This window comes from Saccoglossus kowalevskii, chromosome 9 (genome assembly GCF_978046115.1).
Source record: "Saccoglossus kowalevskii chromosome 9, keSacKowa6.1, whole genome shotgun sequence".
Lineage (NCBI taxonomy): Eukaryota > Metazoa > Hemichordata > Enteropneusta > Harrimaniidae > Saccoglossus > Saccoglossus kowalevskii.
The window spans coordinates 16,700,228-16,713,361 of NC_140649.1; the positions used below are offsets into that span (position 1 = coordinate 16,700,228).

At 32.9% G+C, this 13,134-nt stretch overlaps 1 protein-coding gene across 2 annotated transcripts in view; it reads right to left on the reverse strand.

Moving 5' to 3' along the window:
• LOC100372763 (polypyrimidine tract-binding protein 1-like) overlaps positions 1-3,030 on the reverse strand; it is a 49,441-nt gene extending 46,411 nt beyond the window's left edge. For both annotated transcript variants that reach the window (XM_085503215.1, XM_085503212.1), the window contains exons 1-2: positions 2,895-3,030; positions 1,943-1,979 (exon numbers count right to left, since the gene is read on the reverse strand). In XM_085503215.1, the coding sequence (XP_085359341.1) occupies positions 1,943-1,979; positions 2,895-2,905 (48 nt within the window). In that variant the 5' untranslated portion in view covers positions 2,906-3,030. The remainder of the gene's footprint in view (positions 1-1,942; positions 1,980-2,894) is intronic.
• Between the last annotated feature and the right edge of the window lie 10,104 nt (positions 3,031-13,134).

Consider the following 13,134-nt stretch of genomic DNA (forward strand, 5'->3'; position numbering starts at 1 on the left):
TAAAATGGTTACAAAATGACAATAAGTATTTCCTTAAGAATACATTTTCAAGAAAAAAAAATCACTTCGAAAAGTAAATATTCAAGATTGCTAATTTGTACTTTAAAATGATCCGCTGAGGTGTGTTGAATTGAATACAATAGGTAGCATTGTGCGGACGATTTCAATGCTAAGGAGGGAAATTTTGTTTGAGCCCCTTGAGGGGATGCTGTTACAAAGCATCACAAACTGATGGAATGTGTTATCAAAACTTTTGAAACTTAAAAGAAAATACTGCATTCATTGCAGTGAACTTAAGTGACAACACGCAAATTGGGAAAAGAATTATTCATTTTTTCGATAAAAATAGCATCAAATTAGAATGATAATTAAGAGGGATGGCCAGGCTTTCAAGATGAAAGCTGAATGGGATGTATTCACTTTGCGAAAGGGGCATGGCAGTACTGAAACATGGGGTTGACATGACATTGGTCATTCCATCAAGAAAATTACCATACTTTATGGCTGAGAGAAAAAATTACAATTTTTTATTAATAGTACGGTTTTTACAGAGAAGGTGAAAATGCTTATTTATCCACGAGAGATAAAAGAAAACACTGTAGATCACATGATAAACGCACATATTTTCCATGAGAATCCTATTTTCACAGCATTCAGGTATCATTACTAGCAGATACTCCTTCAACTAAACTAACAGTACAGGAAATGACCTAGTCAGATTATCACTTAGTCTACATTTCATAAATCAGATGAAACACAGTCATGTTATATTAAACATCTTCTGGCATTGCTATTAACTGAACTGAAAGCATGATGCGGAAAGTAATCACAGTATGCAACTAAATAAGTTTGGAATTCAAACACTGGGAAAGGAATCTGGCTCACTAAGATGGGTGGTCACGACCATGAACGCTCTCCAACATAGCTGCTTTCTTTCACTAAATGCTTATTGTCAAGACATTGTAAAACTACGCTAACTGGAAAGCATTTAATATTAAATAACAAAACATTCTACACTCTCCCTTGCATAGCAAGTTTAGTAGCCCGTGCAATTTGCCATACTAAGCTGAGTTTTCAAAATGAATGTGCTTCAAGTTTCGCTCAACTCTGAAAGCCTACGAAAAGACTATTGAAATTGGGTGAAACTTTACCTAGCTTCAAAAGCCACTGCCTACTCAAGTTGCAACAAGACACTCCACTTTTATCCAGTCAAGCGGAAAACAAAGAAAAAGCAGAAATAGAGAATGCCATAGTTCTACCTCTATTCATCAAACATAATGGCTGGCATATTTATTTCTCAACTTATTTTGTGTGTCTGTCAGCTTACCCAACAAGAGTTAAGTAACCTTTGCATTCCTTCTCACTAAGTCCTGTCACCTAATAATTAGTCCAAAGTTTGTCCTCTGCATGTGGGAATTTCAATGACAGTGTGTCGATTATGAAATGCATTCATAGTAGAAAAAACACTTAATTTCAAACTCATCAGAACAGTTATCTTAAAAAAAAAACCAACATGTTCATATAGTCCTTTTAGAAAATGCATTGAAAAAATCAGGGGCACTGGATGACAAAATGGAAAGGCTGTCAATTTATACACACAGAACATTTTCTTAAGAATTCACACAATTCAATGGATACTATTTGAACAGTTATATGCAAGCATTTCTGGCTCAGCTCTCAATAGATCATTTCTGAAAGGGAAAAACTGGTTGCCTGGATACTGGAAGCAAACAGGTTGTAGAGACGAAATAAAGAAGAACATTAGTCACTCTCAGTGAGAGTTGCATTCCCTTCTGTTCTCACACTTTCACTTCTTTATGACCCTGCACGCATTTCAGAATTTGTGGTTTTAACAACATCGGAGCAAACAATACAAACTACCATCACAATTCCCACAGCACAATAACAGCGTATTTGCATCAACATTAACATAAGAACTCACCTTTGTGCCCGCTGCTGATATGTCCACAGCACTAATTCTGAAAAGAAGCATAGAACATATGGCTGAGTGAGAGCGTTGACTTCATAAAACAGCCATTCTTTTTTAATCACCCAGTCGTATTTCTAACACAAAGAGCCCTAAAGTAATAAAACGGCCAAGAATCAGAGCAAAACGCCATCAACTATGCACTGTGATCATGGCCGTGCAACAGGTCTATGCACAGCAGCTAAACTATAAAACGATTCACAAGTTTTACAACGTAGAGAAGGAGGTAGCGTTTTTTTCACACCGCATAAAAAATAATTAATAACATAAGGGGAAGCCATATTTTGCGAGAGACAAAGATTTGATATGTCAACAAACGACATAGGTTTACAAATGAACCTATTAAAACGCTTGAATATGTTGCAACATACGGCAATGAAAAACTGTAATGTTCAATGCCTCATATACTATAAAAGAACTGTGCGAAATAAAGAGGAATGACGAATATCAAAATATTTCTCAATTCCGCTGCTTTTTCTATCTTATTTATTATGACTCACTAGCAGGAAGTAGTGCTAAACTCGTCCATTACGAAAAGCAAAACATTGGACACCGACAAATTACGGTCAGTGCTATGTTGGGAAAAACCTGTAGGACTTCAGTTGACAAGTACAAGCGCAGTTTTGTGTTTTTTGAATTGTCAAGACTGAAAAATAAATTAAAACTACAATGTATCACTTGTGAAAAAAATACTGTGATAGTACCAATGAATTTTCAGTTCAGCGCGGGAACGAGCCAAGTTGCCTTAGGAGTTGGTGCGTCAAGTGAGCGATCGCTTGGGTCGTTGACAACTAAAAGACGCCCAGCGATAAGCGTCCCAGAAACTCGGTCCAAACTGCACAGTCGACCCTGAAAGTTGATGTACTATCTGTGATCGTTATAGCTACTGATAATAACAAGTACTCACCCGTCCATCATGGTGAAAAAAGCAACCTGGGCAGAGGAAAAACCAGACAGGAAAAGACGTACGAAGAGCAGGTAGGAAAACTAAAAACAAGATGGCGGTAAATTGCAGACACGAGGTCAACACGCTGCATTCTGGGTAATTTGCGCCAAGTATGAAAAGGGAAAGTTGACAAGTTTAGCAATGGGTGACAGCCGGGGGTTGGCGAACGTGAAAGGGCGTGTCGATTACAAAATGACATGTCTAAACTCGATAATTACGCCAGTTTATTCCTGGTAAAGCGAATACATACACACATTTGTTAAGAAACTCGAAGCCAGATGGTACAACAAAAATTTTATTCAAAATCTGTGATGTTGTGGTTCCCTGCAATAGTGTAATTTTAATAGCCAGGGCTTTGAAGACTAAATAAAAAATACTGTAAAAAAAAAATTTTTAATACATAATAATATACAATACATATTCACAAAGTTAATTAATGGTACTTACTTACTTGCCATTGCCACCTTATGGAGGGATTTTTTTTTCTCTTCAAACATGAAATTTTGTGTTTTCACAAATTCTTTCAGCCCTGCCTTGAGGTTTCAAATGCAGAAACCCAGGATGAACAACTTTCTCAGCAGAGTAAGACAACTACATTGTACGACTATAAAGATAATACCATCACATTTAATATTTATTTTTTTATTTTTTTATTAGACGCATAAAATCCTTAGGAAAGGATAAAAAGGGTCTTACAGAAAGAAATTAAAAAACTACAATCTAAAAAAGAAAACAAAAAATAAAAACTTTTCTAAAAAAATCAAAAAAATCAAAAACAATAAAGACAATTTGCAGCCAAAGGTGAATACAGAATAAAGAATGAACACAAAATGTAACCTAATACACTGATAGTTGTTGCTGTTTTGTTCCATAGCTGTTTTTTAAGAAGACAGCTAAGGCTGGTGCTAGAGTATGGTTTGCCATAATCAAAATGAATTTATTCTGACTATTTTCTTTATCAAAATTTTAAACTTTATTTTGTGCAGTCAGGAATAATTTGTCCCTATGGTGACTGTAAGCTGGACATTTCATTACAAAATGTTGCTCATCCTCAATTATATTTTGGCTGCACATATCACTTGTTCTTTTATCCAGCAGCACATTATTATGTCTGCCTTTTTCAATTTTAAGGTCATGGTTGCTTGTCCTGAATTTTGCAATTAACCTTCTAAGACCATGGTTCTGCATATTAATTAGATAATTTTCAATTTTTAAATCTTGTTTGAAAAGTCTGTATGTTCTTAGTTTGTTTTTAGCCAAGGTTTGTTTTCTATTATCATTATGCATGTCTAAGATCCATTGGTTCTCAAATGATTTTTTTATTTTTTTATGAATAAAGTCTAAATTTTTCTTATTTATTTTTTCACTTGAGTTTACAATGATGACAACATCAATATCTTGCATGAGGGTTTCTGCACTAGTAAACCATTTACTTTTTACATTCTTATTTACTAAGTAGGCTTCTCTTAGTAATGTGTTATCAGAGTTTGTTACCCGGTTGAAATACTTAAGTCGTTGTTTCTTGATAAAACAGTCAATGGGGTACCTTCCTAGCTCACGATAAACAGCCATTTTAATATGCTGATGAACATATCACAGAACCAATACTGATAACTTTGATTCAAAATCAACAACGACTGATTGAAAGCAAATTAAAAGAAATAACTTTTAATGTTACACAGACACATTTTTTAATTTGAAGTGGGAGTTCAGTCTATAATACAATCTTATATGTGGGTACTACATTATTTTATTTGTCTTTCGTAGTATTAATTTGTTAATTAAATTACAAAGACGAAAAATGAGAAGTCGCTAGAGTTTATTTTTTTAATGCAATATATGATTAAAAAAATTATGAATTAAAAAAAAATAAAAAATTAATTTACCCCATCATTACAATTTCATATTTTTTTAAACAACAAACTTTATTACTGTGGCTACAAGAAATAATAGAACAGCAATATTACAGTACAAGACACTGTTTTGCTAATCTTATAGCTATGTTTTAGCCTTAGCTTCCTGTGGCAACGCAGTGTGCAATGTCACTATTTTGTTAGCAATAATAACAGTGTCATAATGCAACATTGCCGTGCCATTCTTTCTTGCGATCACAGTAAAATATATTTTAGCATGGATTGTGGAAGCAATGCAGCCACATGAATTATCATCCACAGCATTTGTGGTTTTAAAAAATAAAACAAACAAAAAATCACATTATAGATGGCAAACTAACCCTGAATACAAAAATGTATATACATTGTGCACGAGAGGTCCACAACAAATAAATTTACACTTGTAGCAGGACTGCTCAATCAATTAAAGAAAAATCTAGTAATTAAAATTTTGTTTGAAGAATCCAACTTCACATATTAAATTCATCCTTCAATCAATCAATCAGTAATGCTATCAGCCAGAAAAAGAAATTAACAAATTTTTATCAATTCTTTAATTAATAATTAGTGGAAAACTTGTTCATTAACTCTTTATGTTCCTGTCCTTTTTTTTACACTCTGTATTTTAAATTTTTTGTTAGCTCACTCATGCACTTAAAATAGTTCATTATTTCATTTTATACTAGAGGGGGGGCAAGGGGGGTGGCTGGTACAGTTTTACGAGAACTAAAAAGGGCTTTTTACAATTTACAAGGGAAAAAAAAAGACGGTTTTACAGTTTACAGTGAAAATTGAATGTTTACAGAGAAAATAAAGGCTATTTTACATTTTACAGAAAATTAAAAAAGAAAACCTAGAAAATTCTTGTACATACCGAAAAAAATAACACATTTTTACAACGTACGAAAAAAATATTTGATTGATTACGTTGTACGTCTAGCCTGTGATTACAGAATTATGGAATTTTTTTTTTCAATTTACGTTGTACGAACAAAAAAATATTGCAATTACGTTGAACGAAAATAACCCTTGCCCCCCCTCCTCATACTACATTCTGTTTCATAAAGGCATAAATATCGTTTTTATGCAAAGTTTTTATAAATGTCTTTAAAATTTCAAATGTGTGAAAACAATTTGACCAAGCACAGTGGCATTAGCACACCCGTATGGAATTATCTTTCATGTACATGGCAGTAAGTCGACCAATGACTGATGACGACAGACAATACTCAAATGTACATTCTTTCTCATTGGTTAAATGTTTGTCATACTTTGCATATTGTACATAATTAATATTGTAAAGCATAGAAGTAAAGTCCTTGGTACAAGTGAATGTGAGACATACTGGCTTACGGTTTCAGAGAAGTGGAAATATGTTTTATTTATTTTTACTTGCATAAGTAAGTTTCCAATCTCTGTTCATGTTTTATAAGTTTAATATCTTCTATTTCCTGTATATTAAAATTTACGACAAACTATTAAATGAAACAATAGGTCTATAACTACATGTTTACAGTGAGTACAATAAGATTCGTACAGGAAGTTAGCCAACTCCCTAGGAAAGTCCCCATGAACACTGTAATATAGCAAGGGGCTTTATGTATGTATTGGCGCTATCAAATGTTATGAAAACATACGGTATCATTTTTACTTTCCCTGGTGTTACTTTATTTTCGACTAATTAATTTTTGTCGAGGTACTATGGCTAAGTTGTTGTCTGTTTTCATATTGCAACTATGTTGTGACTATACAAAGAGAAATTTGTAAATTACCCGCACGAATCTCATTTGCAATCGCTTCAATCATTTTGGGGAAGTTGATGGGGTTATTGGAACATTGATAAGGACTTTCCCAAAGAAGTTGCAAGTTACCCATACAAATCTTGTTTGCGCCTGCTGTTAAAAAAATAATAAAATAAGTCGCATACATTTCTATATCATATCAATCTGATTGTTTGTTATCTAGGGAGTTTCAATCAAAAAAAGTTTTTACTGAAAGCACAAAGTTTTTCGCCATGTATTATCATGGTAAGCAGGGTAAAATATGCACACTTATTGTTTGAAAAATCCAATTTTTTTATTTCTCATACATTCATCAGAAAATTCCTAATGCTTTGAAGGGCGATGCGCTGTGTCCTGTTTGATATGTGACTCATAGCGACGTGTACAAGGCATGTGAAATACATGAAATTCAATCCTCGTCCTCCTTCTCTTCCTCCTCAATATAACACATACAGAATGCAACAACGGTCTGTGTGTCCTGTAACTCACGACAACATCTCTGCTACCTGAAATTTAATGTTTTACAATTTAAACATTCATTGTCAATAAACTGTAATGATGATACTATTTAAAATGTCTGTTAATGATCAATTTTAAGGGCTTTTCATAAATTTAATAGAATAATCAGAAAGATCACTCAGGGATGATAGGCATTACCAAAGCGCTTCCATATAACCATTGAATATTGCTTATTTTTAAGTAACGCGAAGGACTCCTGTAATGTTTTCCACTTATTTTCCAAAAGTCACAAATAAAACCACCTGATTGAGTGAAGCAAACAATGGGTACAAGTTGTTCGCCTTTCAGTGTGGAATTTTACCAGTTGGCCGAACAAACACCTGTGCCTAAAGTAAACATTAATGAAGTAGAAATCTTTCATGAATAATTTCTGTTATTACATGTTTGCATCCATTGAAGGCAGCATTGTGTAGCAACGAGCTGTCAGAATTGAAACATACCTCCTGTTTCATGATTAAGCAGTGTTTAATTGTGAGGCAACAGTTTGTTTGTTTCTTCAAGGCAGTTAAAACATTTAAAACAGAGTGGAGAGGGTGATGTGACACAGTGGGTACATAAGAAGGTCAACTTTTGACATCTATTATTTTTTAAAGCCACGTCACACCGGTGAACACACTTTTGACACTGGAATTTGCTGACATTACATCAGAAGTTTATTTCTTCTGACTGGTTATTTGAAAGTTTGAATAAAAAGTTTGGGGTACATAAACATTTAAAATAATTTTCAATTCAAAATGGCTATCAGAGTTAGACTTTAACATTAGGGAAAATCACAAACTCAGTGTTTCCATGGTAACAAGTTTTAAGATACCCTCATCTGTCATTTATTTGATAGACCTTTCGTTTTAGCAAAACATTGGGAATTTATAGTGCTTTTAAATTTTCTGCCTTTTTACTACTAAGAGTTATAGTCACTTCCTTCCTTAATTGACCTGTTCCTTCCCCTTAATATTTTTCTAATTATAGCGCGATATGCTATATGTTTCACATGGGTAATGTTTTGTTATATTATGCATGCTTATAGAACCACATCCTAATATATTTAATACTTAATTGGGCCAGGGTGAATTACACTGAAGTCAGCAAAGGCATGTTTATTTTTATTATTAAGTACACATAGACAAAGTTTTGCTTCACTCATCATGTGTTTCAGTTTGAATCCTGTGCTTTTTGCTGTCCCACATTCGCTAGAATAAACTAGAATGGGGAGGGGGGGGTGTTTGTTTTCTATTAGAGAGGTTGTTTTGTCAATTCAAATATACTTTTAATGCACATACTGTAGAATACTTTATTTTCGCTTGGAATTTATTTTCGCTATTTTCGCTGAAGGGATGATTACGTGAAAATAAAATCCAGTGAATATACTTTTTTTCCTATATTTCACAATCAATTCATCAAAAATCAGTGAAAATAAATTCCATACAAAACACCCAAAATGCCTTTTCAGCGAAAATTAATTCCAGCTAAAATAAAGTATTTCACAGTATTTGAAAGCAATAATTAATAAATGGTAAATGTATATTTTCTTGTTGTGATATTGAATAATCCTAATACAAAAAATCATTTTCCCCTAGGACAAGCTAAGCAAAACACTTTTTTTTTTTTATCTTTTAACAAATGTACACCAAATGGTTTTTCAGTCACATGGATGGATGGCAGACACCTCACTCCATCCCATGAAGTTAACACAGATACTGTAAAAACATTTTATTTTCACTGACATTTAATTTCACTATTTTGATGTTTTGTGTATATATTCACTGCGTTTTAATTTCATGAATTTGTCAAGGAAACAATGAGTTTTATTGTTATTTTACATTTTCATGTCGATTTAATTTTCAGATTTTACATATCAAGGAAAATAGCGAAATTAAAACGCAGTGAATAATTACTGCATTTACAGTAGAGTAGAACAGCTTACGTCACTGCACAAGCTGTCATTTGAATTTGTATATAATTTATAACATACATACCTTAGTGTACATATATAATTATCTCATTTAATGATTCTTACGGATTCCTGTAGATATATCAGTAAGTGCACTCCATCAATGAAAACAGAATAATGTAACAAATGTCATTATTTAGTTTAATATCAAAAGTATCATACAATTTTTATCACTTTTCCTTCATTAACAGATGTGCCATATGTTCCTAACATCTGATTGATATCAGTAATTCAGTTATGGTTGTGTAAGTTACAATCAACCTTAGATCTGAGTGTAAGATATTGCACAAAGAGATTTTTTGTTATTTCTAATGTTAATTTTTCAGCGTTCAGTTCAAGTGTTTCGCTGATATAAATACGTGTATTTGACCTCGGTTAATGCAATCAGAATTGTCTTGCTTGCGGCAACTTAGCAGTCATAAAATGTTATGGCGGGATGTTGAATTTTAGAAGAGGGCTCATTACATTTGCAAGATAACTAATTTTGTATTTGATGTTATTATTATAACCTCTCAGATGAAAGATGGTAGAGCTACAGTGAAAGTTATTTTTGTCCTGTTTATTTTTTTTTTTATTTTTTTATTTCACATGTTGATTTTTTTTTTTGTGAGATAGCGATTTTCTGTGTGCACAAATATTTTTCTCAAAACCCAACCCCAAAATTTCTAGTGGTCAACCCCCAACAATTTTCATTACTTGATCTACATCATTAACATTTTTTTCTCACAAATTCCTGCACTGCCAGGTAATTTTCATTGATGACATAACTAGCATAGTTTGTCAATAACGAGGCAGCTGGTGCACCAACATTTACATCTCATTTTTGAATGACAATAAACTTCTAATCAACTGTTTACCTTATTTCTCCCTGCATCATCAGTGTGCATGAAGAAAAATTATTTTTTTCTCATATTTCACAAAAATTACATTAACTTACAAGGGTAACCTAAATGCCTACATCAGAAACTAAAAAAAAATGTTCGGTACATATCTGAATCTGGAACACTTATCTTAGAGTGAGGTTGTAAGACTTGTATTTAATTTCCTGATACAGTAAACCAAACACCATAAACACTACTAGTCACCTGTGTAAACTGAACACCATAAACACTAGTCACTTGTGTAAACTGAACACCATGAACACTTAAGTCATCTGTGTAAACTGAACACCATAAACACTAGTCACCTGTGTAAACTGAACACCATAAACACTAGTCACTTGTGTAAACTGAACACCATGAACACTAAAGTCATCTGTGTAAACTGAACACCATAAACACTAGTCACCTATGTAAACTGAACACCATGAACACTTAAGTCATCTGTGTAAACTGAACACCATAAACACTAGTCACCTGTGTAAACTGAACACCATAAACACTAGTCACTTGTGTAAACTGAACACCATGAACACTTAAGTCATCTGTGTAAACTGAACACCATTAACACTTGTCATCTGTGTAAACTGAACCTTTCACCATAGACTTATAACCTAAACAATAATAATTACATGCGTTTCACTAATATACACTAGAGTCAATTAACTCAAGTTTATACTCATAAATACTTCTGCATCCAATAATTATTTCTTGAAATCCAAATAAAATGATTGGATTGGATTAGCTAGGCAGGATTCTCCCTCCATTATGCAAAGTGCTTGTACATCAATAGACATCCTATGATGATTTGTGGTTGGTCGATTGTTACTTTCCCATCTTGGATCTACTGTGACATCACACCATGAATGCATACAATGAGCGACTGCCATTTATGTTGATAATATCTAGTAATTTATAATATACATGGCTTTGTTGACGTCAGTGTAATCAATACACACCTCAATTTAATCAAATTGACAGTATTAACCTGCGTAATATTTTTATCAAAAAATTATAATTAAAAGCTATAGCAATTAATTTTAGGTCTAAAATTAACAAAGACATTTAAAAAAGAATTACTCAAAAACATCAAAAATTTTGCATCAAAATTTTGGTGGGGGGTATTGAAAGGTCAACACTTTCATGACATTTATACAGTGGGTCTATAATAATAAACACAAAGCAAAATTATTTTTTCAATAGACTGAAAGCCATCACAGCGAGGAGAAAATATAGACTACTGTAAAATGACTAATTTTCACTGTGTTTAAATTTCGATGATTTACCATTTCAGGTTTATTCTTTGGGTTTTAAATTCACAGTGTTATCATTTAGATAATGTGTTCAATGCTAAATTTTACATATTCACTGGGTTTGAATTTAGCGCATTTTACAGTCAGCGAAATAAGCAAAATTAAAACCCAGTGAATAATTAACCCTTTCACAGTATTGCAGTGTTACAAGCAGCTGTTGTTTATAGTTATTGTACCTAATACTGTCATCGTATAGAATGCATGTTATTACATCATTATTATTTTCACATTGTAAAGCTTTCATTTTATCATGAATTAGTGTCAACTATTTTAAGACTGATTGTAACATCGACTGCAACACGTTGATGAGATAAAAGACAGTGTTCGTCCCAAGTAACATGGGTCGTTGACACATAATCAATGAATGTAAAATTCAATTTTGTTTATACAACACATCCTCACCATTCCCGGCAGATCTAATGTCTACATGCATTTGTTTTTTAATTTTCTTCAACGCATTTGTTTTAAATAAAATGATGAGTTTTATCCCATATATCATGGCAGTTCAGTGTAGTAATTTTCGAAATCCCTATACTATGAAATAAAAATCCCAGTAATCTGATTGGTCGATGCAAGCAGATTGAACTTTTGACATCATGGCAAAGAATCACAACATACTCCAATATCTTAGAATATTGGTGGTTTTACACAAAATGATTGTATTATTAGGGATTATATTAATTTGGATATTTCCGATATGCCAGATTCTTTTTACAATTTCACTATCATATTAACGAACAGATATTAATGCCGAATTCCTTACTTGGTTTAACCATGACATGTTTTATGTTAACACACGGATATACAATTTCACCGTCACGTTAAAATGACCAATATGCTAAATTCCCTACCTGTGTTTGTAGTATTGTATCCAGTGGTACATTACGGGATAGTTATCTGATGCTTTTTCATTTGAAATGCAAAGCGATTCAAACACAGAATGCAGTGTGCCCTCTAAACAGGTCTGAATTTGTAGGAATCCCAAGTCAAAATGAAATCGACCATAATCAAGTTGAGTCAGCTTGCTCACTGCTATGGAGATTTCTTCATGAAACAAATAAACTTGTGACTGTATAGGTCACTAAAGACACAAACAAATGACATGGCTTGTGACTACATTGCATTTATAGTTATTTTTGTTCATAATAAAGTATAAATTTCATTTTACCAAATAAATTCCATAACTACAAGATGTTTTTCAAGAACCAAAACTCAGCAAATGCAGTGACATAATTTTCTCACCAAAATGTCTTGCTTATTGTTATGCATTTTGCTCCAAATTGCTCTAAATTGTACATAATTTTCCATTATGTATAGGTCTTACAGGTTATACCAAGTTTGAATGAAATCTGTTCAGGCATGCCTGAGAAATGATTAGTAACGTGTTCAAATAATGATATGACTTGCCTTTGTGTGAACTTTGATCTAAATCCAGGCATGTCTGAAAAATGACAATTGACGGACGCATCACGCATGTTTATTTCAATGTCATTAAAGTTACATACTTCAATGAGTCAGAACATCACTGAATAAAGTGCGCCCTCTCTAGACTATAATTAGAAAACCTTAAAATAGAGCAGATTATACTGGTATTAACAATGGGATAAAATGCTGTTAAAACCATAGAATTTCACCTACTCTGAAAATTGATTTAAATATACAAGTTTGTTATATTGTGAGAGAATGTTATTTCAAACACTCAATCAATTCCGTACAAATGCTAAAATCGGACATTTTTCTTGAATACAAATTGACCATTCCACGGCGTCCTTTCCCTGATAGGTCGAGAATGCCATTAACCAATTAAAATACTGCACTTTACTACTGACAGTTACCGTAGTTTGTTATTGTTGTAGCATGATCCATTGCC